This window comes from Monodon monoceros, unplaced genomic scaffold, assembly GCF_005190385.1.
Source record: "Monodon monoceros isolate NGI ecotype Baffin Bay Population unplaced genomic scaffold, NGI_Narwhal_1 Super_Scaffold_1, whole genome shotgun sequence".
Taxonomy (NCBI): domain Eukaryota; kingdom Metazoa; phylum Chordata; class Mammalia; order Artiodactyla; family Monodontidae; genus Monodon; species Monodon monoceros.
This window is the reverse complement of record NW_021703765.1, coordinates 64,826,273-64,850,039: the sequence shown is the minus strand read 5'-3', so window position 1 is coordinate 64,850,039 and position 23,767 is coordinate 64,826,273. Positions and strand designations below refer to the sequence as shown.

General features: G+C 43.2%; 1 protein-coding gene across 4 annotated transcripts in view; it reads left to right on the top strand.

Annotated features, from left to right (window-relative positions):
* NF2 (neurofibromin 2) overlaps positions 1-23,767 on the top strand; it is a 78,168-nt gene that overhangs the window by 5,591 nt on the left and 48,810 nt on the right. For all 4 annotated transcript variants that reach the window (XM_029226306.1, XM_029226295.1, XM_029226324.1 and 1 more), the window contains exons 2-3: positions 20,346-20,471; positions 22,415-22,537. In XM_029226306.1, the coding sequence (XP_029082139.1) occupies positions 20,346-20,471; positions 22,415-22,537 (249 nt within the window). The remainder of the gene's footprint in view (positions 1-20,345; positions 20,472-22,414; positions 22,538-23,767) is intronic.

Sequence of the window (23,767 nt, the reverse complement as noted above, 5' to 3'; positions counted from 1 at the left end):
AGAAAAAGCACTTGACAAAGTGCAACAGCATTTCATAATAAAAGCACCCAACAAAATAGGAATAGAAGGGAACAGCCCAATATCACACTTAATGGTGAAAGTCTGGATGTTTACTCTTTAAGATCAGGAATAAGACAAGGATGTCCCCTCTCACCACTTCTATTCAACATTGTACTGCTGGTTCTAGCCAGGACAATTAGGCAAGACATGAAATAAAAGGCATCTATATTGGAAAGGAAGAAGTAAACCTACGTCTGTTTACACATAATATTATCTTGTATACAGATATTTAAATTATTTAACATCTTTATTGGAGTATAATTGCTTTACAATGGTGTGTTAGTTTCTGCTGTATAACACAGTGAATCAGCTATACATATACATACATCCCCATATCTCCTCCCTCTTGCATCCCCCTCCCACCCTCCCTATCCCATCCCTTTAGGTGGACACAAAGCACTCTTCTCACTAGCTATCTATTTTACATTTGGTAGTGTATATATGTCCATGCCACTCTCTCACTTTGTCCCAGCTTACCCTTCCCCCTCCCCGTGTCCTCAAGGCCATTCTCTACATCTGCATCTTTTTTTTTTTTTTTTTTTTTTTTTTTGCGGTACGCGGGCCTCTCACTGTTGTGTCCTCTCCTGTTGCGGAGCACAGGCTCCGGACGCACAGGCTCAGCGGCCATGGCTCACGGGCCCAGCCGCTCCGCGGCATGTGGGATCTTCCCAGACGGGGGCACAAACCCGTGTCCCCTGCTTTGGCAGGCGGACTGTCAACCACTGTGCCACCAGGGAAGCCCTACATCTGAATCTTTATTCCTGTCCTGCCACTAGGTTCTTCAGAACCTTTTCTTTTTAGATTCCATATATATGTGTTAGCATATGGTATTTGTTTTTCTCTTTCTGACTTACTTCACTCTGTTTGACAGTCTCTAGGTCCATCCACCTTGCTACAAGTAACTCAGTTTCACTTCTTTTTATGGCTGAGTAATATTCCATTGTATACATGTGCCACATCTTTATCCATTCATCTGTCGATGGATACTTAGGTGGCTTCCATGTCCTGGCTATTGTAAATAGAGCTGCAGTGAACACTGTGGTACATAACTCTTTTTGAATTATGGTTTTCTCAGGTTATATGCCCAGAAGTGGGATTGCTGGGTCATATGGTAGTTCTATTTGTAGTTTTTTATTTATTTATTTATTTTTTGTGGTACGCGGGCCTCTCACTGCGCGGCCTCTCCCGCTGCGGAGCACAGGCTCTGGACGCGCAGGGTCAGCGGCCATGGCTCACGGGCCCAGCCGCTCCGCGGCATGTGGGATCTTCCCGGACTGGGGCACGAACCCGCGTCCCCTGCACCAGCAGGCGGACTCTCAACCACTGCGCCACCAGGGAAGCTCCTATTTGTAGTTTTTTAAGGAACCTCCATACTGTTCTCCATAGTGGCTGTATCAATTTACATTCCCACCAACAGTGCAAGAGGGTTCCCTTTTCTCCACACCCTCTCTAGCATTTATTGTTTGTAGATTTTTTGATTATGGCCATTCTAACTGGTGTGAGGTGATACCTTATTGTAGTTTTGATTTGCATTTCTCTAATGATTAGTGTTGTTGAGCATGCTTTCATGTGTTTGTTGGCAATCTGTATATCTTTTTTGGAGAAATGTCAATTTAGGTCCTCTGCCCATTTTTGGATTGGGTTGTTTGCTTTTTTCATATTGAGCTGCATGAGCTGCTTGGAGTTTAATCCTTTGTCAGTTGCTTCATTTGCAAATATTTTCTACCATTCTGAGGGTTGTCTTTTCGTCCTATTTATGTTTTCCTTTGCTGTGCAAAAGCTTTTAAGTTTCATTAGGTCCCATTTGTTTATTTTTGGTTTTATTTCCATTTCTCTAGGGGGTGGGTCAAAAAGGATCTTGCCATGACTTATGTCATGGAATGTTCTTCCTATGTTTTCCTCTAAGAGTTTTATACTGTCTGGCCTTACATTTAGGTCATTAATCCATTTTGAGTTTATTTTTGTGTATGGTGTTAGGGAGTGTTCTAATTTCATTCTTTTACATGTAGCTTTCCAGTTTTTCCTCTTGTTGAAGAGGCTGTCTTTTCTCCATTGTATATTCTTGCCTCCTTTATCAAAGATAAGGTGACCATATGTGCATGGGTTTATCTCTGGGCTTTCTATCCTGTTCCATTGATCTATATTTCTGTTTTTGTGCCAGGACCATGTTGTCTTGATTACTGTAGCTTTGTAGTATAGTCTGAAGTCAGGGAGTCTGATTCCTCCAGCTCCGTTTTTCTTTCTCAAGATTGCTTTGGCTATTTGGGATCGTTTGTGTTTCCATACAAATTGTGAAATTTTTTGTTCTAGTTCTGTGAAAAATGCCAGTGGTAGTTTGATAGGGCTTGCATTGAATCTGTAGATTGCTTTGGGTAGTAGAGTCATTTTCACAATGTTCATTCTTCCAATCCAAGAGCATGGTATATCTCTCCATCTGTTTGTATCATCTTTAATTTCTTTCATCAGTGTCCTATAGTTTTCTGCATACAGGTCTTTTGTCTCCTTAGGTAGGTTCATTCCTAGGTATTTTATTCTTTTTGTTGCAGTGGTAAATTGGAGTGTTTACTTAATTTCTCTTTCAGATTTTTCATCATTAGTGTATAGGAATGCAAGAGATTTCTGTGCATTAATTTTGTATCCTGCCACTCTACCAAATTCATTGATTAGCTCTAGTAGTTTTCTGGTAGTATCTTTAGGATTCTCTATGTATAGTATCATGTCATCTGCAAACAGTGACTGTTTTACTTCTTCTTTTCCGATTTGGATTCCTTTTATTTCCTTTTCTTCTCTGATTGCTGTGGCTAAAACTTCCAAAACTATGTTGAATAATAGTGGTGAGAGTCGGCAGCCTTGTCTTGTTCCTGATCTTAGAGGAAATGGTTTCAGTTTTTCACCATTGGGAACGATATTGGCTGTGGGTTTGTCATATATGGCCTTCATTATGTTGAGGTAAGTTCCCTCTATGCCTACTTTCTGGAGGGTTTTTATCATAAATGGGTGTTGAATTTTGTTGAAAGCTTTTTCTGCATCTTTGAGATGATCATATGGTTTTTCTCCTTCAATTTGTTAATATGGTTTTTCACATTGATTGATTTGCTTATGTTGAAGAGTCCTTGCATTCCAGGAATAAACCCCACTTGATCATGTTGTATGATCCTTTTAATGTGCTGTTGGATTCTGTTTGCTAGTATTTTGTTGAGGATTTTTACATCTATGTTCATCAGTGATATTGGCCTGTACTTTTTTTGCGGCATCTTTGTCTGATTTTGGTATCAGGGTGATGGTGGCCTCGTAGAATGAGTTTGGGAGTGTTCCTGCCTCTGCTATATTTTGGAAGAGTTTGAGAAGGATAGGTTTTAGCTCTTCTCTAAATGTTTGATAGAATTAGCCTATGAAGCCATCTGGTCCTGGGCTTTTGTTTGTTGGAAGATTTTTAATCACAGTTTCAATTTCAGTGCTTGTGATTGGGTGTTTATATTTTCTATTTCTTCCTCGTTAAGTCTCAGAAGGTTGTGCTTTTCTAAGAATTTGTCCGTTTCTTCCAGGTTGTCCATTTTATTGGCATATAGTTGCTGTAGGAATCTCTCATGATCCTTTGTATTTCTGCAGTGTCAGTTGTTACTTCTCCTTTTTCATTTCTAATTCTATTGATTTGAGTCTTCTCGCTTTTTTTCTTGATGAATCTGGCTAATGGTCTATCAATTTTGTTTATCTTCTCAAAGAACCAGCTTTTAGTTTTATTGATCTTTGCTATTGTTTCCTTCATTTCTTTTTCATTTATTTCTGATCTGATCTTTATGATTTCTTTCCTTCTGCTAACTTTGGTTTTTTTTTGTTCTTCTTTCTCTAATTGCTTTAGGTGTAAGGTTTTTGTTTCTTGTATTGCTCTAAACTTCCCTCTTAGAACTGCTTTTGCTGCATGCCATAGGTTTTGGGTCTTCGTGTTTGTTTGTTTGTTTTTAAATTTGTTTATTTAGTTATTTATTTTGTCTGTGTTGGGTCTTCGTTGCAGTGCGCGGGCTTTCTCTAGTTGTGGTGAGTGGGGGCTACTCTTCATTTTGGTGCACGGGCTTCTCACTGAAATGACGTCTCTTGTTGTGGAGAATGGGCTCTAGGCACGCGGGCTTCAGTTGTTGTGGCTCGCAGTCTCTAGAGCCCGGACTCAGTAGTTGTGGCATACAGGCTTAGTTGCTCCACGGCATGTGGGATCTTCCCGGACCAAGGCTCGAACCCGTGTCCCCTGCATTGGCAGGTGGATTTTTAACCACTGTGCCACCAGGGAAGTCCAGGTCGTTGTGTTTTTATTGTCATTTGTTTCTAAGTATTTTTTGATTTCCTCTTTGATTTCTTCAGTGATCTCTTGGTTATTTAGTAGTGTATTGTTTAGCCTCCATGTGTTTGTAGTTTTTACAGATTTTTTCCTGTAATTGATATCTAGTCTCATAGCGTTGTGGTCGGAAAAGATACTTGATATGATTTCAGTTTTCTTAAATTTACCAAGGCTTGATTTGTGATTCAGGGTGTGATCCATCTTGGAGAATGTTCCATGAGCACTTGAGACAGAAGTGTAATCTGCTGGTTTTGGATGGAATGTCCTATAAATATCAGTTAAGTCCATCTTGTTTAATGTATTATTTAAAGCTTGTGTTTCCTTATTACTTTTCTGTCTGGGTGATCTGTCCATTGGTGTAAGTGAGGTGTTAAAGTCTCCCACTATTATTGTGTTACTGTTGATTTCCTCTTTTATAGCTGTTAGTAGTTGCCTTATGTATTGAGGTGCTCCTATGTTGGGTGCATATATATTTGTAATTGTTATATCTTCTTCTTGGATTGATCCCTTGATCATTATGTAGTGTCCTTCCTTGTCTCTTGTAACATTCTTTATTTTAAAGTCTATTTTATCTGATATGAGTATTGCTACTCCAGCTTTCTTTTGATTTCCATTTGCATGGAATATCTTTTTCCATCTCCTCCCTTTCAGTCTGTATGTGTCCCTAGGTCTGAAGTGAGTCTCTTGTAGACAGTATATATATGAGTCTTGTTTTTGTATCCATTCAGCGAGCCTGTGTCTTTTGGTTGGAGCATTTAATCCAGTCACGTTTAAGGTAATTATTGATATGTATGTCCCTATTACCATTTTCTTAATTGTTATGGGTTTGTTTTTGTAGGCCCTTTTCTTCTCTTGTGTTTCCCACTTAGAGAAGTTCCTTTAGCATTTGTTGTAGAGCTGGTTTGGTGGTATTGAATTCTCTTAGCTTTTGCTTGTCTGTAAAGCTTTTGATTTCCCCATCAAATCTGAACGAGATCCTTGCCAGGTAGAGTAATCTTGGTTGTAGGTTCTTCCCTTTCATCATTTAAAATATATTGGAAATACCATTTTACCATAATGAGAGCCAACCAGTTGTATGACTAGAATCAAAAAGACATATAGGGACTTCCCTGGTGGCGCAGTGGTTAAGAATTTGCCTGCCAGTGCAGGTGACACAGGTTCGAACCCTGGTCCGGTAAGATCCCACATGCCGTTGAGCGACTAAGCCCATGTGCCACACCTATGGAGGCTTTGCTCTAGAGCCCGCAAGCCACAACTACTGAGCCCACGTGCTACAAGTACTGAAGCCCGCGCACCTAGAGCCCACGCTCTGCAACAAGAGAAGCCACCGCAATGAGAAGCCCGCACACCGCAACGAAGAGTAGCCCCCACTCACCGCAACTAGAGAAAGCCCGTGAGCAGCAACGAAGACCCAATGCAGCCAAAAGTAAATAAATTAAATAAATTTAAAAAAGAAAAAAGACATATAGTAACAAGTGTTGGTGAGAATATGAAAAAATTGGAATCCTCATATACCGCTGGTGGTGATGTAAAATGGTGCAGCGACTTTGGAAGAGTCTGGCAGTTCCTTAAACAGTTGAACATAGAGTTACCATATGGTCCAGCAATTTTACTTGTAGGTATCTACTCAAAAGTGAAAACATGTCTATAGAGAAGCTTGTACGTGAATGTTTATAGCAGCATTATTCGTAAAAGCCAAAAGGTGGAACAACCCAGATGTCCATCAGATGATGAATGGATAAACGAAATGTGGTCTGTATGTACAATGAGATATTATTTAGCAATAAAAAGGAAGGAGGTAACAATACATGCTACAACATGGATGAACCTTGAAAACATTATAAGTGGAAGAAGCAAGTCACAGAAGATCATATATTATACGATTCCATTCATATACAAGTCTATTATAGGGATATCTATAATGAAAGTAGATTTGTGATTGCTTAGGGCTGGGAAATTAGGTGCGGGGATAGGGGCACTATAGCTAAAGAGTACGAGGTTTCTTTTTAAGGTGATGAAAATGTTCTAAACTTGACTCTGATGGCTGCACAACTCGGTGACTATGCTAAAAACCATTTACCTGTACACTTTAAATAGGTGAATTTTAAGGTATGTGAATTATATCTCAGTAGAGCTGTTTTTTAAAAAGCAGACTTTGATAAAAGTAAACAATAATAGACATGACTTTGTTCCAATAAAACTTTCTTTATGGACATTGAAATTTGAATTTCATGTAATTTTCACAAGTGAGGAAATGTTATTAAAATTTTTTGCGGGGGGGGGAATTCCCTGGCAGTCCAGTGGTTAGGACTCCACGCTTTCACTGCCGAGGGCCCGGGTTCAATCCCTGGTTGGGGAACTACAATCCCACAAGCCACACAGCATGGCCAAAGAATAAAATAAAATAAAAAATTTTTTAAACTTAAAAAAGTTTTCTTCAATCATTTAAAAATGTAAAACTCATTCTTAGTTCTCAAACTGCAGTGGGTTGGACTTGTCTTGTGGACCACAGTTTACTGACCCCTGATCAAAGTTACTATTTGCTACATGTGAGAGACTGACCCACAGGGAAAGGAATTTTTTGTGACATTGTTCGGCCATAATTTTGCAATGAAAAACTCTTAGTTTTTCTTCTTTAAACAGACCCCAGACCCAAAGAGGATGGACACTATTATGAGCAATGTCGGGATTTCTCAACCTTGGCACTATTGACATTTTGGCTGGAGGGTTCTTTGTGGTGGGGACTGTCCTGTGAACTGTAGGATGTGTAGCAGCATCTCTGGCCTCCACCCATTAGATTACAGGAGCATCTCCTATCTTGCCCCAGTTGTGACAACTGAAAAATGTCTTCAGACACCGTCAACTGTCCCTGAAGGCAAAACACCCTCCTCTTCCCTCCACCCTATCCTCCACCACATTGAGAACCAGTGGAAGGAATAATAGTAGTGATATTCAGAGAGACAGACTGTTACAACATACAGCCTGTCAAGCTTTAATGTACACATAAATGACCTGAAGATCTTGGTAAAATGCAGATTCTGATTCTGTAGTTCTGCGGTTGACTGAAAATTCTGCATTTCTAACAAATTCTCGAGTGATGCCAATGCTACTTGTCCAGGGACCACACTAAAGTAGCAAAGCATTAGTAGTAGTTAAAAGTAGTAGTAGAGGGCCTCCCTGGTGGCACAGTGATTAAGAATCCGCATGCCAATGCAGGGGACACGGGTTCGAGCCCTGGTCCGGGAAGATCCCACATGCCGCGGAGCAACTAAGCCCGTGAGCCACAAGTACTGAGCCTGCGCTCTAGAGCCTGCAAGCCACAGCTACTGAGCCCGCGTGCCACAACTACTGAAGCCCACATGCCTAGAGCCCATGCTCCACAACCAGAGAAGCCACTGTGATGAGAAGCCCGCGCACCGCAACAAAGAGTAGCCCCCGCTCAGTGCAACTAGAGAAAGCCCGCGCGCAGAAACGATGACCCAACGCAGCCAAAAATAAAATAAATAAATTTATAAAAATAAAAAAGGTAGTAGTATAAAGTGCACAGGCTTTGAAATAAGACAGACCTGGGCTTGAATTCCAGCTAAACTACTTAAAGCTTGGATAAGATACTCAAGCTCTCTGAACCTCAGTATGCACATCAGTAAAATGGAACTACTATTACTGACCCTGCAAGGTTGTTCTAAGGACTCATGGAATGCTTAGTGCTGGGCAGAAAGGAAGGGGCTATAGTCAGCCTAAAGCAGGAGGCTTGGGTCACCATGGGCACTGACTGCCCTGTTGTGATTTGTCCAGCCATTGTATCTCATCAAACCTCAAATTTCCAGTGAAAATACCTGTTTGTAAACCATGTTCAAATATTCTGTCGAAAGTAATGGTAGTTTGATTTATGATGATGGAGAGAACTCTGAGAAGCCACTAGTCTTGCTCTCCTGCTCTATTTTTATGTTGTACATTAACTGAGCAAGATGCTAATGCGAGAAGATGCTAATGCAAGAAGATGCTAATGCAAAGATGCATTTTGAAAAAAAGAGAGATGGTACTTGAGGAATTCTTGGTTTTATTGAGGTCAAATGTAGGTGGCTTTCTAAGAAGTACTCAATTTCAGAACCAGTGGTAGTTAACATACGAATCATGGTAATGATGCTAATCATTCCAGACTTTTTTGCTGCAGAGATAGGGGGAAACATCTCTTTCTTGCACCACTTACTGCATTGCATAATTGGCTTGATGCTGTGGAGGATTTTTCCACTTGAAAGATTTGATAGTTGTCATTTTGAGAAAGTGGGTGCTGAATGTAATTTGCCAGGAGGCTAAACGGTTTTGTTACTTCTTTTCTAGGTAGGAATTTTACTCTGATAATTCAATCTATCAGTAAGAAGAGCCAAATATGAAAAATTTCTCGAACTTGAGTTGTGAGAGATACTAATACCATCTTATATCAAAACCAAAGCCTCCTTCTCCTGTTTGTTGGCATCCCAATCATTTTCACATACCCAAGCACAATTATGATTGGATTAAATACCAACATCATAGATCATTCCAGCATACAAGTGGACATACAGTGGTCCATAACGGGCGGAACTTTCAAAAAGAGAAGGCAGAACAACTCTGGTGATTTCAGTAAGATGTTAAATCCTAGACACCCCAAAATCGAGGCAAATGATTCCCTTCCAGGATGTAAACTCCAGGAGGGAGTTCAAACTGGTGTTTGAACCCTGGCTTCTCCGTGGAGCTCTTCTGTGACCTTGGGCAAATCTCTTTTTTCTCCCAGGCCTCAGTTCTTCCACTGTAAAACAGGGGGAAGAACTTGATTTCAAAGGCTCTCAGCTTCGCATCCTATTTTAGGTGATCTGGGCAGAAGAAGCTCGTTGTGCAACTTTCTGTTTCATATTTCCTCCTTAGGTAGGAAGTCATTTCAGGGTTTGAGCACGTGGGTATGAGAAAATCTGCTAGAGGACAGAACAAATATTGCTTAGGGAAAAGAGCCAGCATCCTGATGGGGTAAGTTGGCTTAGGTGGAAGGAAGACACACCACTGCCCCCGTCTCCGTGATGGATCTTAGACTTACCTCTCTAAACCTAAATACTATTATTCTAAATGAGAATAATAGTATTTTCTTATAGGATTGTTTCAAGGCATGAACGAGGTAGACCTTTACAGGTGCTTAGCCCAGGGCCCGACCATAGTAAGCACTTGGTAAACATTAGCTTCGTATCATGAGTTGGGAGTGTGAGAATAAAGAGGAAAGGTCTCATGCTAAAGGCACTGTAAATTTTCTCCTTTAATCATCTCCTTCATTTTCTTTGAATCTTCTTCAGGTTATCCATGGCTTTGTAATTATAGACCCTCTAGACTCCACAATTAGTCTAAATATAGTGAGCTTTACCTTATGCCATATATTTAAGGATCTTTTTTGTAATGTGCTCTATAAATGGTCTCTATTTAGCTTGATGTCCACTGTGATAGCAGGATTCTTTTCTGATTTCTGCCATGCTTCATTATTCTCGATTCCTTTGTCCCCCATGTGTCATTTTGAAATTTTTCTCTTTTGTTTTTGATGACTTCTCCAATTATTCATGCTAGTTTTGCATTCTTCTCCAAGAACATTTTTGGTGCTTGTTTATTCTTAATTTCAGAAGTTAAAAGAGCATTTGTGGTCTTAAAAACCCAGAATTGAGTTTTCTCAGAGCTGGTAATCATTTTAGCCAGCTGATGACGAGGCTTCTCTGGTTTGTGACAGGATGATGTGTTTCATCCTCCTGTCTGTGCTTTGTCTGATTTAGATTCTAAGTCCACATGTTTTAGTACTTTTTAAAAAATTTTTTTAAATTTTTGGCTGCGTTGGGTCTTCGTTGCTGTGCGTGGCTTTCTCTAGTTGTGGCGAGCAGGGGCTACTCTTCATTGTGGCGTGCAGGCTTCTCATTACAGTGGCTTCTCTTGTTGTGGAGTGCAGGCTCTAGGTGCACAGGCTTCAGTAGTTGTGGCGCGCAGGTTCTAGAGCGCAGGCTCAGTAGTTGTGGCTCACGGGCTTCGTTGCTCCGCGGCATGTGGGATCTTCCAGGCCCAGGGCTCGAACCCATGTCTCCTGCATTGGCAGGCAGATTCTTAACCACTGCGCCACCAGGGAAGCCCGCTTTAGTACATTTTTGTCAAGCAAAAATTTATTACCAATTCAGTGCTGACCTCGGGAAATCTTCAGTCACCTGTGCTGAGTTGAGGCACTTGTCCTAGTTCAGGAATCACTCCGACACCACTAGGTGGGGTCAGAGCACATCATTTCTAAAGGAATTGGCCTTTTTCCTCTTCTTTTTTTGAAGTACTTTTAAATATAAATTACAATTTTCACAGAGTCCAGGGCAGGAGGAGTTAATCCACTGGGTAACACTTAGTCATGGGTGGTGTTTCAGAGTCTGTTCATTTTACTTCAGGTTTAGGCATTTGGAATTGAGCTTTGTGCTGCCAGCACTGAATTTACTATTGTTTCCTATTCATAGCTCTCTGCAGAATTCTTATTCTCAGTGTTTGAAACATTTTTTTTAACATCTTTATTGGAGTATAATTGCTTTACTATGGCGTGTTAGTTTCTGCTTTATAACAGTGAATCAGTTATACATATACATATGTTCCCATATCTCTTCCCTCTTGCGTCTCCCTCCCACCCTCCTCCCTATCCCACCCCTCTAGGTGGTCACAAAGCACCGAGCTGATCTCCCTGTGCTATGCGGCTGCTTCCCACTAGCTATCTATTTTACATTTGGTAGTGTATATATGGCCATGCCACTCTCTCACTTTGTCACAGCTTACCCTTCCGCCTCCCCATATTCTCAAGTCCATGCTCTAGTAGGAAACATTTGTAATCATTGGTAATTGCTGAATATCAACAGCATGCTTGGTGCTAAAAAACTTGTATTTTTCATTAACATGACAATCACCATTTTTGTTGCATTAGAGTTCATTATTGTAAGTCAACTCCTGATTATTAGTAGTAAGGAACATGATTGCAGTGGCAGTACCTGAGTAAGGGAAAGTAGAAGGCACACAGAAATTAAGTGTTAAGGGTCATTGACATCCCCCAAAATGATTTTAAGATATAGAATGGGATGTTAAAGGATTAAAAGAAAATGATTATAGCAGTGAAAAATACTCCACGGTTTATACAAAACCATCTCAAGCTCGTAGACTCAGAAGGTATTAATCCTGAAAGCCCACTTGATGAGTGTGGAAGCTGAGACCCAGAGAGGTTAAGCGACTTTCCCAACACAGTGGGTTTGGGTGTTTTATAGCTATTTGACAAGGCCATGATTGCCCTCATGTTGTGAGTTAAATTCCAAAGATAGAGATTGTCTTCTTTACTTTGGAGGAATTGCATTGCTTTTATAGCATATAACTATTGTTTCTTTTTGCTTTGTCATCTGTCAGCTGACTTTCAAAGCTTCAAGCCTCTCATCTTTTTTCACAGCATTATAAAATTTGGGCCTTGCATGGGGGCACAATTGATTGACAGGTGAAGAAACTGAGGCGCAGTTGAGCTGTGTGGCTCACCCAAGGTTGTGCGTGGTGGAGGGGGGAGTTTAGGACGTAGATCCCCTCTCTGGGCTCACGGCCGCTGCTAGAACCTGTCTCCGCTAAAGCAGGCAATGTGCCAGGGGCTGCAAACATAAGAACTTTTCTCCCTCCAAAAAATCTATAATTCATTTTGTTTTGAAAGACTTCTCAGAGTTTAAAACCTCCGTTTTGTGGCTTGCCGAGGCGCTGTGATCTGTTTCTTACTGGTCTCTTGTTCTGTGGAAATTTTTCTTGGTTGGCGTTTTGAGATTTAGATTTCCTTGCCAAGGTATTTTTAGAGAGTGGAGATCAGTATGTGTCCCCAAAGGGGGCGGGTATATACCTTCAGGCCCAATTATGCAATTAGAATTTTAATGAGGAGTGTCATAAATTCTTGCTTCATTGCAATCATTACCTAGAAGACTGTTCTACTCAGAAGGCGCAGCTTAGGTATCATCATCATTATCATCAGCATCGTCAGCCAACCACAAGCATTTGTGAAGTGGCCACAGATTATACCGCACTTGTGTGGGTCCTGGGAGACTTAGAGAGAGAGAGAGAGAGAGAGAGACAGGGAGAGTGTGTGTGTGTGTGTGTGTGTGTATGTATGTGTGTTAGCCCTTGTCTTCAAGGAGTTTATGATCTGCAGAATTGCAGGAAGGACAGGAATCTTGGGCAGAGACAGACACCTCATTTTTCCGTGTATGTAAAGTACATACTAACTCACATATCTGGTATTGTATGCGGGGGAGGGAGACAGTGGTGAGATAAAGAAGGGATCTTAGAAAGGTCTGGTTGTGGGTAACTAGAGGCATGTAGGTTTGCTGACCAGGGAGGGCAGAGGCTGCCTTGTAACAAGGCAGAGCAGTTGGTTGGAGGAGAGAGGAAGTAATTGGTGGAGGGCCTTGAAACCAATGATTTAAATAGATTCACCATACTAACAGCGATGATTGGAGGGCTGGGAGAGGAAAATTACTTGCTGTGGTTGATTATGGCAGAAACTGACAGGGCAAGATTGGAATTGAGTTTTTTTGTTGTTTTGTTTTGTTTTGTTTTGTTTTTGCAAAAAGGAGGTTTCAGGTTTGTGAGATTTTGTGCAGATCGAGATAAGGGATTTGGGGGTCGTGATTGGTAGAGCAAAGAGACGAGTCTCTTTTTTTGACTAAAATCTTGTTTCTATTTGGAGGGTCTCCTTTTCCCTCAGAAATAATGGCTGATTAGGAGTGGTGTGTGTGTGTCCTTAACCACGACAGCAGACACAGAACCTGCTTCTGTGGTATGAGTTGGGGAGGGTCGGTTTTACACCCCCATTACTGCACTCTTTTATCCTCTTTGATTAACTGGAATAGATTTTAATGGGACTCATTATTCACTGCTGCACAGGAAAATCACTTTTATAACTCTTTCCATTGTGTTTATCTTGTAAATGGAGGTGTTTGGCATCTGTTTTTTCCAAACAGACCAATAAAAGTTGTATGTAGGTTTGGATCAGGCACATCAGCATCTTAAATTCTCAACTCTTCTCTGAAATCAGTTCTCGTAGGGCAGCCACGACTGCAAAAGTCAATTAGGGGTGAACGTGGAGAGGGGAGATTACAGCCCTCCTTGCTCTCGCGTTCCCGAAATCACGGTAAACACGCTACATGTGTCCTGAGCCCGGGGAGGTACGGTCCCTTCTATTGCTCTGTCTGTAAGGGAGCTAACCTTTCAATAGTTTTTATAGAAAATGCTGGGGCAGCTTGTGAACTAATTAGAAGAAACCCTGATAAGTGAATGCCGGGTCTGTCCGTCGGTTCTCTTTCCTCTTCTGTGGAGTAGACAGCCAGTCAAATAGCATCTCTTGTGTGGCTGATAATCCTGTCTCCCGACATCTATGAAATGGGATGTCACTTCTCTGCTAGCTTCTCCAGGTCTGAGTCTTCTCTGTAAAGCTGAAGTTTCTCTGGGGCTTCTGATTCTCAGGCATTTCACACATGGCAGCCACATTCGATTCTCTGCACGGCCCAGAGAAAGCCGTGCGAGAAATGCAATGCAAAGGCTGCCAAAGCCAAAAAAACAAGTGGTAGTTTTAGGGTTGTGAGTCTAAACCTGGCCTGTTGTAAGAAGATGTCTCAGACGTTATTCAAAATGCTTCCCCGGTTAATAGACCCTGATTGGTCCTGTAGGTTATTGGTGCCAGTTGCTTCCAACAACAGAAAAGTGCTGCATTCCAGCTACGTTTCCTGCTGCAGAGCCTAAGTGCTTAGTGCTATTTCCTTAAAACATTTGAGGTTGATAAATGACAAGCATTTCACTCTGGGTAAAGCTCATAAATCCAGCCCCTACAAAAGATAACAAGCTGACAGCACTTAGTCCTGTTTATAAAGTTCATACACATCCATCTGTGATAGAGGCATGGGATGGATCTGGGAAATAGCACCGCAGCCCGTTAAAGTAATGCAAGAACACAGCCATGATGCAAGACACGCCGTGCGCCCAGACTCCCTGCCATTTGCCCTGAGCTTCAAGGGCATCTGGAGGCCGAGGCCCACAGAGCTGGAGCCCACACGCCATGGAGTCCGGCTCCTTCCTGCAATCTCCTTTCTCCCTCCCTCCACCGCTCCTTTTCTGCCTGCAAGATGAGCCCCTGCCTCGTCGCCTCCCTCCCTTCACTGGGCTGAGCAGAGTCGGGGGTGAGGGGGTATGTGGAGCAGTGGAACACTTGCCCCAGGGCGGAAGAGATGAGTTCAGGTGAACATTTCATCAGCACCAGGGACTGTTCTCTTTTTGGCAATCTGTTCGGGAAAAATGACAAACCCTCCAAAAAGGCCTGTAAGTAGCATAAGTGCAAAGCCTGAATGGCTTATGTGCTAGCTGGTATCAGAAGAGAAAATGTTTTAATAAAAAAAGAAACACGAGACTATCCCACTGGTCGTGGCTCCTTAGAGACGTGGCAGGTATTGTTCAGGGGGGCCTGGCCGCTCAGAGCAGGGACTGAACGAGCCAGGCCCTGAGTGGCCGTGGTGGGTGCGAGCTGTCACACGCGTGGGGCTGAAGCCATGTACACAGTACTGCACTGAACATTCAGTACTGCAGATAGGACAGTCACGCTGCTTGTCAGATACCAGAAGAACGCAAAGAACGTTCCTTCACTTGACAACAGCCTGGACCCAAGCGACAGACATGCTGTTCCCTCCGGCTGGAGTGACCTCTCTTCCTTCAGCCCCTTCACCAGAGGACCAGCTGCTGCCTGGCTTTTGAGACCCAGCTCAGACGGCATCTCCCCAGGGAAGCCACTCACCCCACAGACTCCCAGGCCCGAGCTGCGTTCCCTCAGTCCTCTGTTCTGTGAGCATTTGCCAGGTTGCACTTTCCTTATCCGTTCACCTGTCTTCCCCATCAGCCGTGAATAGGGACAGCGTCTTGTCCCAGATTCATCATTCATCTCTGGGGCCGAGCGCAGTGACTAGGATGTAGTGGGTGCTCAATAAATGTTTGTCAAGCGAGTGATGGCTTGGTTAGCACGATGAGAATTGATGGTGCCCTTTCTGATCTGCCATCCATCATGCGTGGAGTGGAACACAACTGGAGGCTTTAAACGATGCCCCTTGAGAATATAAGAAGAGGCGGGGTTAGAATGAGTAATCACCACCTTTTATTGAGTATTTACTGTGGCACCTTCTTAGGCTTTTCAAATGTATCAGTGCACTTAATCCTGAGATCAATCTGCTAAAACAGGTTCTGTTTATTATCCCTGTTGCAAAGCACAAGGAAGTTCAATAAGTTGCCCAAGGTCACACAGCGGCAGCACTGAGATTCATACCGATGATGTTAGATAACCACTGTTTCTCTCTGCCTTTTAGACTGGTTCCTGGAAGGAATTAAGCCCTAATCTTTGGAAGCATCCATCTTATGTAATGATTTAGCTTCTCTCCTGTACATCTAGAATGGTACAAGTTATGTTCCATCCTAGGGAAAAAGGAGAAAACAGCCACTCAGACAGCTTTCTGTGGTTCACACGACAGGTCAGAGTTAGGAGACAAAGAATTGGTTTTATTTTTTATTTTTTTTGGCCATGCCATATGGCTTTCGGGATCTTAGTTCCCCAACCGTGCCCCCTGCAGTGGAAGCGTGGAGTCCTAACCACTGGACTGCCAGAGAATTCCCAAGAATTGATTGTAGATGGTAGTTGAAAGTATAGCAAGTGTTCCCCAGCCTCTGTTCTCCAGCCAAACTGAACTACAATACTGTCATTTCCTACAAGAACCATCTAGACCTCTAGACCTTCGCATATGCTCTTCCCTCTGCCTGTAACACACTTGCCTGCTCTCTCTTCCTTCCCCAAGGCTGGTCTTGGCTTCTCTTTCCCACCAGTTCAGATGCCATTGCCCACCCGTTCAAGATAGAGGGTCCCTCCAGTCCCTGATGTCCCTGTTGTGGCACTGGGTGCTATAGTGCTGACCACCACACCCGGAGTTGATTTGTGTGTGGGGCGAGGGGAATGATTATCTGTTTCTGACAGGTTCACACCCTGGGCCTGTTGTCTTCTGTCCCCCATTTATCCCCTGCACCTCGGCTGGTGCTCGGACACAGCGTGTGTTCACTAAATGTTTGTCGAAGGAGTGGACGAATGGGGGTTCATTTTGCTTTACACTTTTGAGCCTCGGGTTTTGAAGTGGTCAAGTCTGTTCTGTCACACAGCCATCGTTTGCCGCGTCTTGTGTGTGCACACTCGGCGGGTGCCGTGGGGAGTAGAGAGATGACCGGCGTTGCTCTTGTGCTGAGGTGCCTACGATCTAGGGAGATGCTTAGGTGGTCACATCACCTTTCCACATCAGCACAGCGCAGTGGACCAGTGATAGAACTGGAGGTGGGTGTGCTCATGCTCTTGCGAGTCAGCAGCACCAAGGAAGCCCCATTGCAACCCAAGACCTCCCATCCTCAGGGTTTCCCAAGAACCACCAGGAGTAACTGTGACCGGTGGTTCTTGTTTGTGAAGAAGTAGAAACCCAAATTAGGAAGACTAAGCGAGCCTCATACATTTGGGGAAGGCATGTTGAAAAGTGCACCCTCGTGTAGGCAACAACACATTGGAGGTTAGATTTAGCCCAAGAGAAAAACTTAATAACTAAAAACTAGAACACTTTATTTTGTAAATAGAGCTAAGACTTAAAATCAGGTGTCTTTAGGACATCTCTACTTGGTTTCCTCAGGCACCCTATCTTACTTTGTCTAGAACTTAATTACTCATCTATTTCCCTCAAAACTTGCTGCTCCTGCTTCTCTTGTCTTCCATCCCTCCTCTACTGGAACCACCTGATGCTCAAGCCAGGAATTCAGGTGTTTCTCTTGATGCTTTTCTAGTTCTCAGGCTTTCTCTCCTTCGCACTGCCGTCATCAAGGTGGGAGTTGGCCTCCCTTCTGCCCTTCTTGATTCCAGTCTCCTTTCCTCCAACCTGTTGTTAGTGCACATTCTAGAATGCAGGTCTGATCCCATCATTCCTCTGCCTCTGGGTATATGGAGAGTCCTGGTCCATCCCCACCAGGCCCACTGAGTTCAGGCTGTCTGTTTCACCTCTGCCAGATGACATGCAGTTCCCTGTAGAGAACATGACGTTTGTCTGTTTTTAGACTTATTTCCTTTTCTCCTTTAACTAATTCTCCCTTGTTCTTTAAAGCTTTTTCCAACCTGGGTCGTTACTTGAGTCTTCGGCAGGGAACATTCTTCCAGAATTTCACATCCTCAGTGTCTAATATTGCTGGGCACATAGGATGTGCTGTGTAATGCCTGCTGAAAGATTAGCTGAGAGGATGGGGAGTTCCCTGGTGGCCTCGTGGTTAGGATTCCAGGCTTTCACTGCTGTGGACAGTGTTCAATCCCTGGTTGGGGAACTGAGATCCCACAGGCTTCGAGGTGCAGCCAAAAAAAGGATTAGATGAGAGGAAGCAGAGGCTTTAATTCACATTGAGCTGTAAAGGAGCAATAAATACCGGGCTCTTCTGAAAATGGGTTTTGTTTTAGGGTGGGAGAAGAGTGTTAAGATACCAGTTACTTACTGGAAAAGGTGGCTGGGGAGTGCTGGAGGAGAGCAAGATGAAAGGAACCCCACAGAGCAGAAAAAGAGGTGATCTGGGGGGTTGCCTACCTTAGACCACCAAGAGGAAGGCCAGTTGTCTGCTGTAGCAGGCTGCCAAAGAATGTTTCCTTATACAAAAAGGGGACAGGTCTACTGTGGGTAATTAATTACTCAGACTCATTTCCAATTTGACACCCTACAATTCTTAAAGTTGAAAATATAAGCCAGGCATTCTGAATCGGTGTGAAAAAATTTCCCCTCTCTTCACTTTATTGCAAGCTCCATAGTAGCAAAGACATTGTCTCTGCATTCAACAATTTTGCATTTTAGAAACAAGGAAGTAGAAAACTGCATTAATACGAGATTATGTTTGAGAATTTAAGCTCCCAAATCAGGAAATCCACTCAGCATTCTCTTGGTAGCTCTCGTTTAGATGCACCACACACCCACTTGCAGACAGCCCCTCGTGCCAGAGCCCGCCCTGCGGTGGCCGTGAGTTATGGCGGATTGGGGATCATTACCTTGATCTTCTTGGCCCTTGGGTATTTCACTTCTCCAAGTTAATGTGTGCTCTTAAGTGTTACATTATCTTGTAGCAAAGTAGTCATTTATAATTTATATACTATGTACTGGCTTAAAATAGAAACAAGAGGATAATCAGCATCCTGAAGCTCCTAGTTTTCCAAAATAACATTTCTTCAGTGAAGTCCGCCTGTAGGAATTAAAACCTACCGTGAATTAAAAAACCCTTTGTCCCAGTGTCAGACTGGGACACAGGTGTGCCAACAAGCATTATTAAGCCTTACAAAAGGGGAAGATCATCTTTTTAAAATAAAACATTTTATTTTATTTTACTCAAAATAATTTCTAAAGAACTCAACCTTTGTAATGTTGCAGGGGCCCCACTCAAGTCACAGAGAGGGGACCGGGGCAGAGCTAGAGCGTCTTTTGGAGAAGGACAAAAGCTAATCCATATCTCCACCCTGTGTCTGCTGCAGTTTTGGTGTGCTTCCATCTAGGTTGCTCCTTTGCTCTTTGACTTTGAATATACACACGGAGAAGGATGGGCTTTCCTGTTGAGTTCCTCGTAGGGAACACGCCGTCCATTCACATATATTAAAAATAGAAGGCCTGCTTGAAAAATCCTCTAGAATCAGGTTTTAGCAAACACCAATCAGATTTTAGAGGTCTAACTTATTTTTTTTCCTTCTTGCTTTTACAAGAAGTCTCTGAACCCTGAACTTTCCCCAGTTCCTTTTCATTGTGCATCTTCAGTGTGCCAGGACCTTGGGTGGAAATTTCTAATGAGAGCAGGAGAAGGACAGACGCCCCTGCAGTCAGGTGGTCTTCCTCTTCCGATGTCTGGTGACCTCGTATTTGAATCCACCATCTGTGCCCACCATCTCCGTGACGTGTCTTGTGCTCATCCCTGTACGCAGGTGTCCATTTGAATGTCCACCTGATACTTGGGGGCCACTGACTGGGGTCAAGGCCAGCAGCCGCTATGGGTGGCTGCATCACGGGTGGCAACATTTACTGAGCTCCTGGGTATTATCTTCCCCTATTATGATATTGAACATGCTTTTCTGGCCACAAGATTGAAGAGCTGAGAAATGGGTTTAGCAGCCATTGCTTCAGGTCCTTTTGAAAATGAGGCTACGGGATTAGCACACTACAGTGTATTCCTGTCTGTTTGTCCCCTGGGTTTTGATACAAGAGTTTGAAGTTGCTGCATGTGGCTGTAGGTGGACACCTCCTCTTTGGCCTTGGTTACACATCATGATGGGGAGAGACCCGTGATTGGACTGGCTGGTCTCTAGTGGTTCTTTTTCCCCATGATTTGTGACATCAGTTACAACTTCGTACCCTATGTTGCGTTTTAAAAAAAAATCAAGTAAAACTAGTTTTTACATTTTAAAAAGCTAGCCTTTTATTAAAGGGCAGAGTCATGATTAAAAAGAAAATCAACAAGAAAATCTTGAGGAAACGAATGTCTCTAGAAGCTAACCTTGGGTTAACGGGAGAAGCTTGACTCTTAAATGTGGACGTTATTTACCAGCTTTCCTAAATTGGCAGCTTTGGGCATATTAAGATCTGTTAAGGAACTGTCCAAGGGAGGTATTGTGTATGCTTTGCAGTGATTAAGCCATTAAGCTCTAATTATTATTTTCCCACTCATGGTTTTGTGTAGGAAGGTTTACAATTATTTAGGAATTCTGTGCTCCTCAGCCATCTTAGCGTCATCCCCACCTTTCAGAACCTGAGGTGGGGGGAGCAGAGAAAAGGTTTTCCTGCGAGCAGATTACCACTTGGGCTCAGCTGTCTTCCCCTGTTGGTTTGTTCCCTTGCAGATGAAGTGGAAGGGGAAGGACCTGTTTGACTTGGTGTGCCGGACCCTGGGGCTTCGGGAAACCTGGTTCTTTGGCCTGCAGTATACAATCAAGGACACCGTGGCCTGGCTCAAGATGGACAAGAAGGTGGGCCCAGACCCTGGTGACACCAGTGGGGCTGGCATGGGCTCTGGATTTCCCCTGAGCATGTGTCTAGCTTATTGCTCATCATGGGGCATTATGGGTACACAGCAGAGAGAGGGGCGGGTTGCGGAGGAAGTTATACGGGACAGGATGCGGGCCTAGGGAGGCCCCACCCCTGTTCCTCACCGGCTACCCCGGGGCCTGCAGAACCACCCAGGACTGACCAGGTGCCATCCCTGGCTTCTTCCTTGTTGTCACCGGGTGTCACCTGATTGCTTCAGGCTTAATGCCATTCTGTTGACTGAGCCATGAGTCAGGCTTCGTGGATAAAAATTACTATTGTATTATCGTTTTGGGTTTTTTTCCCACAACTTATGTCTTTGAAAGATTTTCTTGGGGCTCCTGTTCTTTAGGGAATGTTTTAGAGTATTTTTGAGAAACACCATGGCCCAACTCAATTTATTCATTAACATGATCTAAGGAATAAAGAGTGCCCTGGTTCCTGCGGTGAAGGAAGAATGTCTATTTTGTTCTCATGATATTCTGGGGCTTCTGAGGTCTGGTGTACAAGTCTGACTCCCAGCAGTTCTAATGTGGCTTAGAAATGGATATTGCCTCGGGGAACTGCCCTCTGCGTGGGTTCTTATGTGCTCACAAAGACGCTGTCACCTACTTACCTGCCAACCTATCCATGGAGACGCTGAGAGCAGGTCCGTATGTTTTAGTCAGTGACTCCTAAAAGATCCCTGAATCTCTGAGTAAGTCAGTGTCTCATTTTTACCCCAAATTACCCCCTGAAATTGCCTACCTCATTCTATTATCTACTACTTTGCATGATAAACAGTGAAAGCCTCCTGTCTTCTACCAGTTTGACTCTAAACTCAGGCGTTCAAATTGTGTTTACATATGTACGCAGTAATCTGAATCTTCACATTGGGGTCCCTGCTGGTTATAAATTTCACATGGTAATTCCCAGCGATCATGAATGTCCAAGTGCTGCCATGCCAGCAAGAGCGTCCTAGATCAGGTTTATTTTGAATCTCTTGGGCACCACGACCAGGAATTTGGGCAGGAGCCTGGAGAGTTATCCACCAAAGACAGCCAAACCTTCAGTATCACTTTGTGACTCTCAGCAAAGTAAATTTGAAATCGTACCTGAGTGTTGGCCAAATGGATATTAGATTGGGGGCCTCAGGAGCCATGGAGCCTGCTGCTCAAAGGAAATAAATTATGACACATGTTAATGGAGCCTTGTAGCCTGTCACATGGCATGTTTATGTCCTGAGATGAAATTCATTCTGGAGAGCAGATGGCTCAAGCTTTCCAGTGGGTGGATGAAATTGTTAGAATATTAAAGGCAGAGTGGTTTATTGGCTGTGCTCAAGTATTTCGTGGGGCATCTCTAGAGGTTCCTTGAAACAAAGGGTTGCCATGATGGACGTGTTTTACTTTTGTTGCTCAGTTAATGTTTAGACGATCTCACAAATATTTAGTTCATCATCTCTAAGCTCCATTCCAGTATGGACCTAAATGTTGTAGGTAGTCAGCAGGACAAAAGAGTAAAGGAAGATTCCACTACTTGAGAAAATTAAAAAACCTTCAGCCTACCTGTAAAGGATAGTGCCCAAGGCCTTTGAGTTATAAATTTCTAGTTTTTAGCTATCTCTGTGGCCTTGAAAACATTTGTGCCTAAATCATCTTAGCTCCACTCACCACTTGGGGATATTGATTAATTTGATTAATTCACCATCTGAAGTGAATATTACCTCCTGTTATAGATGGGTTTGTGAATACTTCAAACTGTAGAATCACAACCTTTGGGAAATGTGATAAATTTAGAAGGGAGAAAAATGTTTATACACTCCCTGCAGAAGGTCCTTTGATGGTGGCCTGGGAGGGAGAGGGGCGAAACTAGCTTGTTTTTCTTTTGCTCTGTAATTCCGCAGGTGCTGGATCATGACGTTTCAAAGGAAGAGCCAGTCACCTTTCACTTCCTGGCCAAATTTTATCCTGAGAATGCCGAGGAGGAGCTGGTTCAGGAGATCACGCAACATTTATTCTTCTTGCAGGTACCCCTTTCCATGCTACCCCCCTGATCTTGAGAGAACCGCCCCCAGGGGTAGCAGCAGAGGCAGCCTGGGCCAACCCCTCGGATTTGACCACAAATGCCTCCACATTGTGAAAATGTTCTCCCTCTGGAAAGCCAGTCCCTTTGGTTCTATAATGAAAAACAGTCTTCAGGACAGAACTATACTTGAGTGATGATAATTGGCATCAAATGAAATTGCAAAAGTATGATGGCGAAAGAACACATACAAGTAGCTCCCTAACTAGAAACATCTTTGAAGATGGCTCCTCACTAACTTAGAAGTACTCAATAGTTGCCCAGGAAGTCTAAAAAGAGTCTTGCAAAGAGTAGTTCTTCCAGAAATTTTAAATTTGCTCTCATGAAGGCAGGACTTCAGAACTCCAGTGACACTTGGTAAATCCCACACACGTGGTACTTCAAACATCATGTTTCATGCCACTCTTTGTCTATATTGCCTTATTTTCCACCTATTCCCTCATTAGACTGTAAGCCCCTTTAAGGCAAGGCTCGTTGAGTGCACGGTGGGCACCCCATAAGTAATTGTTCCACCGAATTGAAGAAATTAGGAGATCCATAATTATAGGTTCAAAGACAGCTAGTTGACCATCTAGAGGTGCAGCTAGGGGGACTGGTGTGAGGATGAGAACCTTGTCAGTTTTGCTTGTGTTCCTACTGCTCGCTCAGAGCACTTTCCGAGTTTCACGGTTAGTTATGGTGCTTGGTGCTGGAACGGCTGGTGTGTCCACCATCAGTGATGGAAAAGACCCTAGCAGGGCGTTAATTACATGATTGCCCAGACGTACACGTATAGCCTGGCCTCCTATAATTAGTTTGAGCCTCAGATTATTGCATTAAGTAAATATTAAGTTAAATGTAATAACCCCCTCCAATAATTTCTCTTGCAAAAAAAAGTTTGCCAAAAAAAGTGTGTGTGTTTGTATATCCCCTCTCCAATATTTTCATGTCAAAGGGAAGCCCTTTTAGTTTTTCTGTAGTGCAGCTTAAAACCGAAGGATTAGAAAGTTGCCCTGCTTTGAATGAAACCACAAAATGACCTCCTAGGCCCCAGAATGTCCTAGCCATATAGAGATGGTTTTCTTGTAAGCAGTGCCCATTCTCCATTTGACTTTGGCTTAATTTCCCCTCCTACTGAAATGTTGGAGCGCTTTCATGGCTGAGCAAGGCAAAATTTACTACTTTTATGAATCTG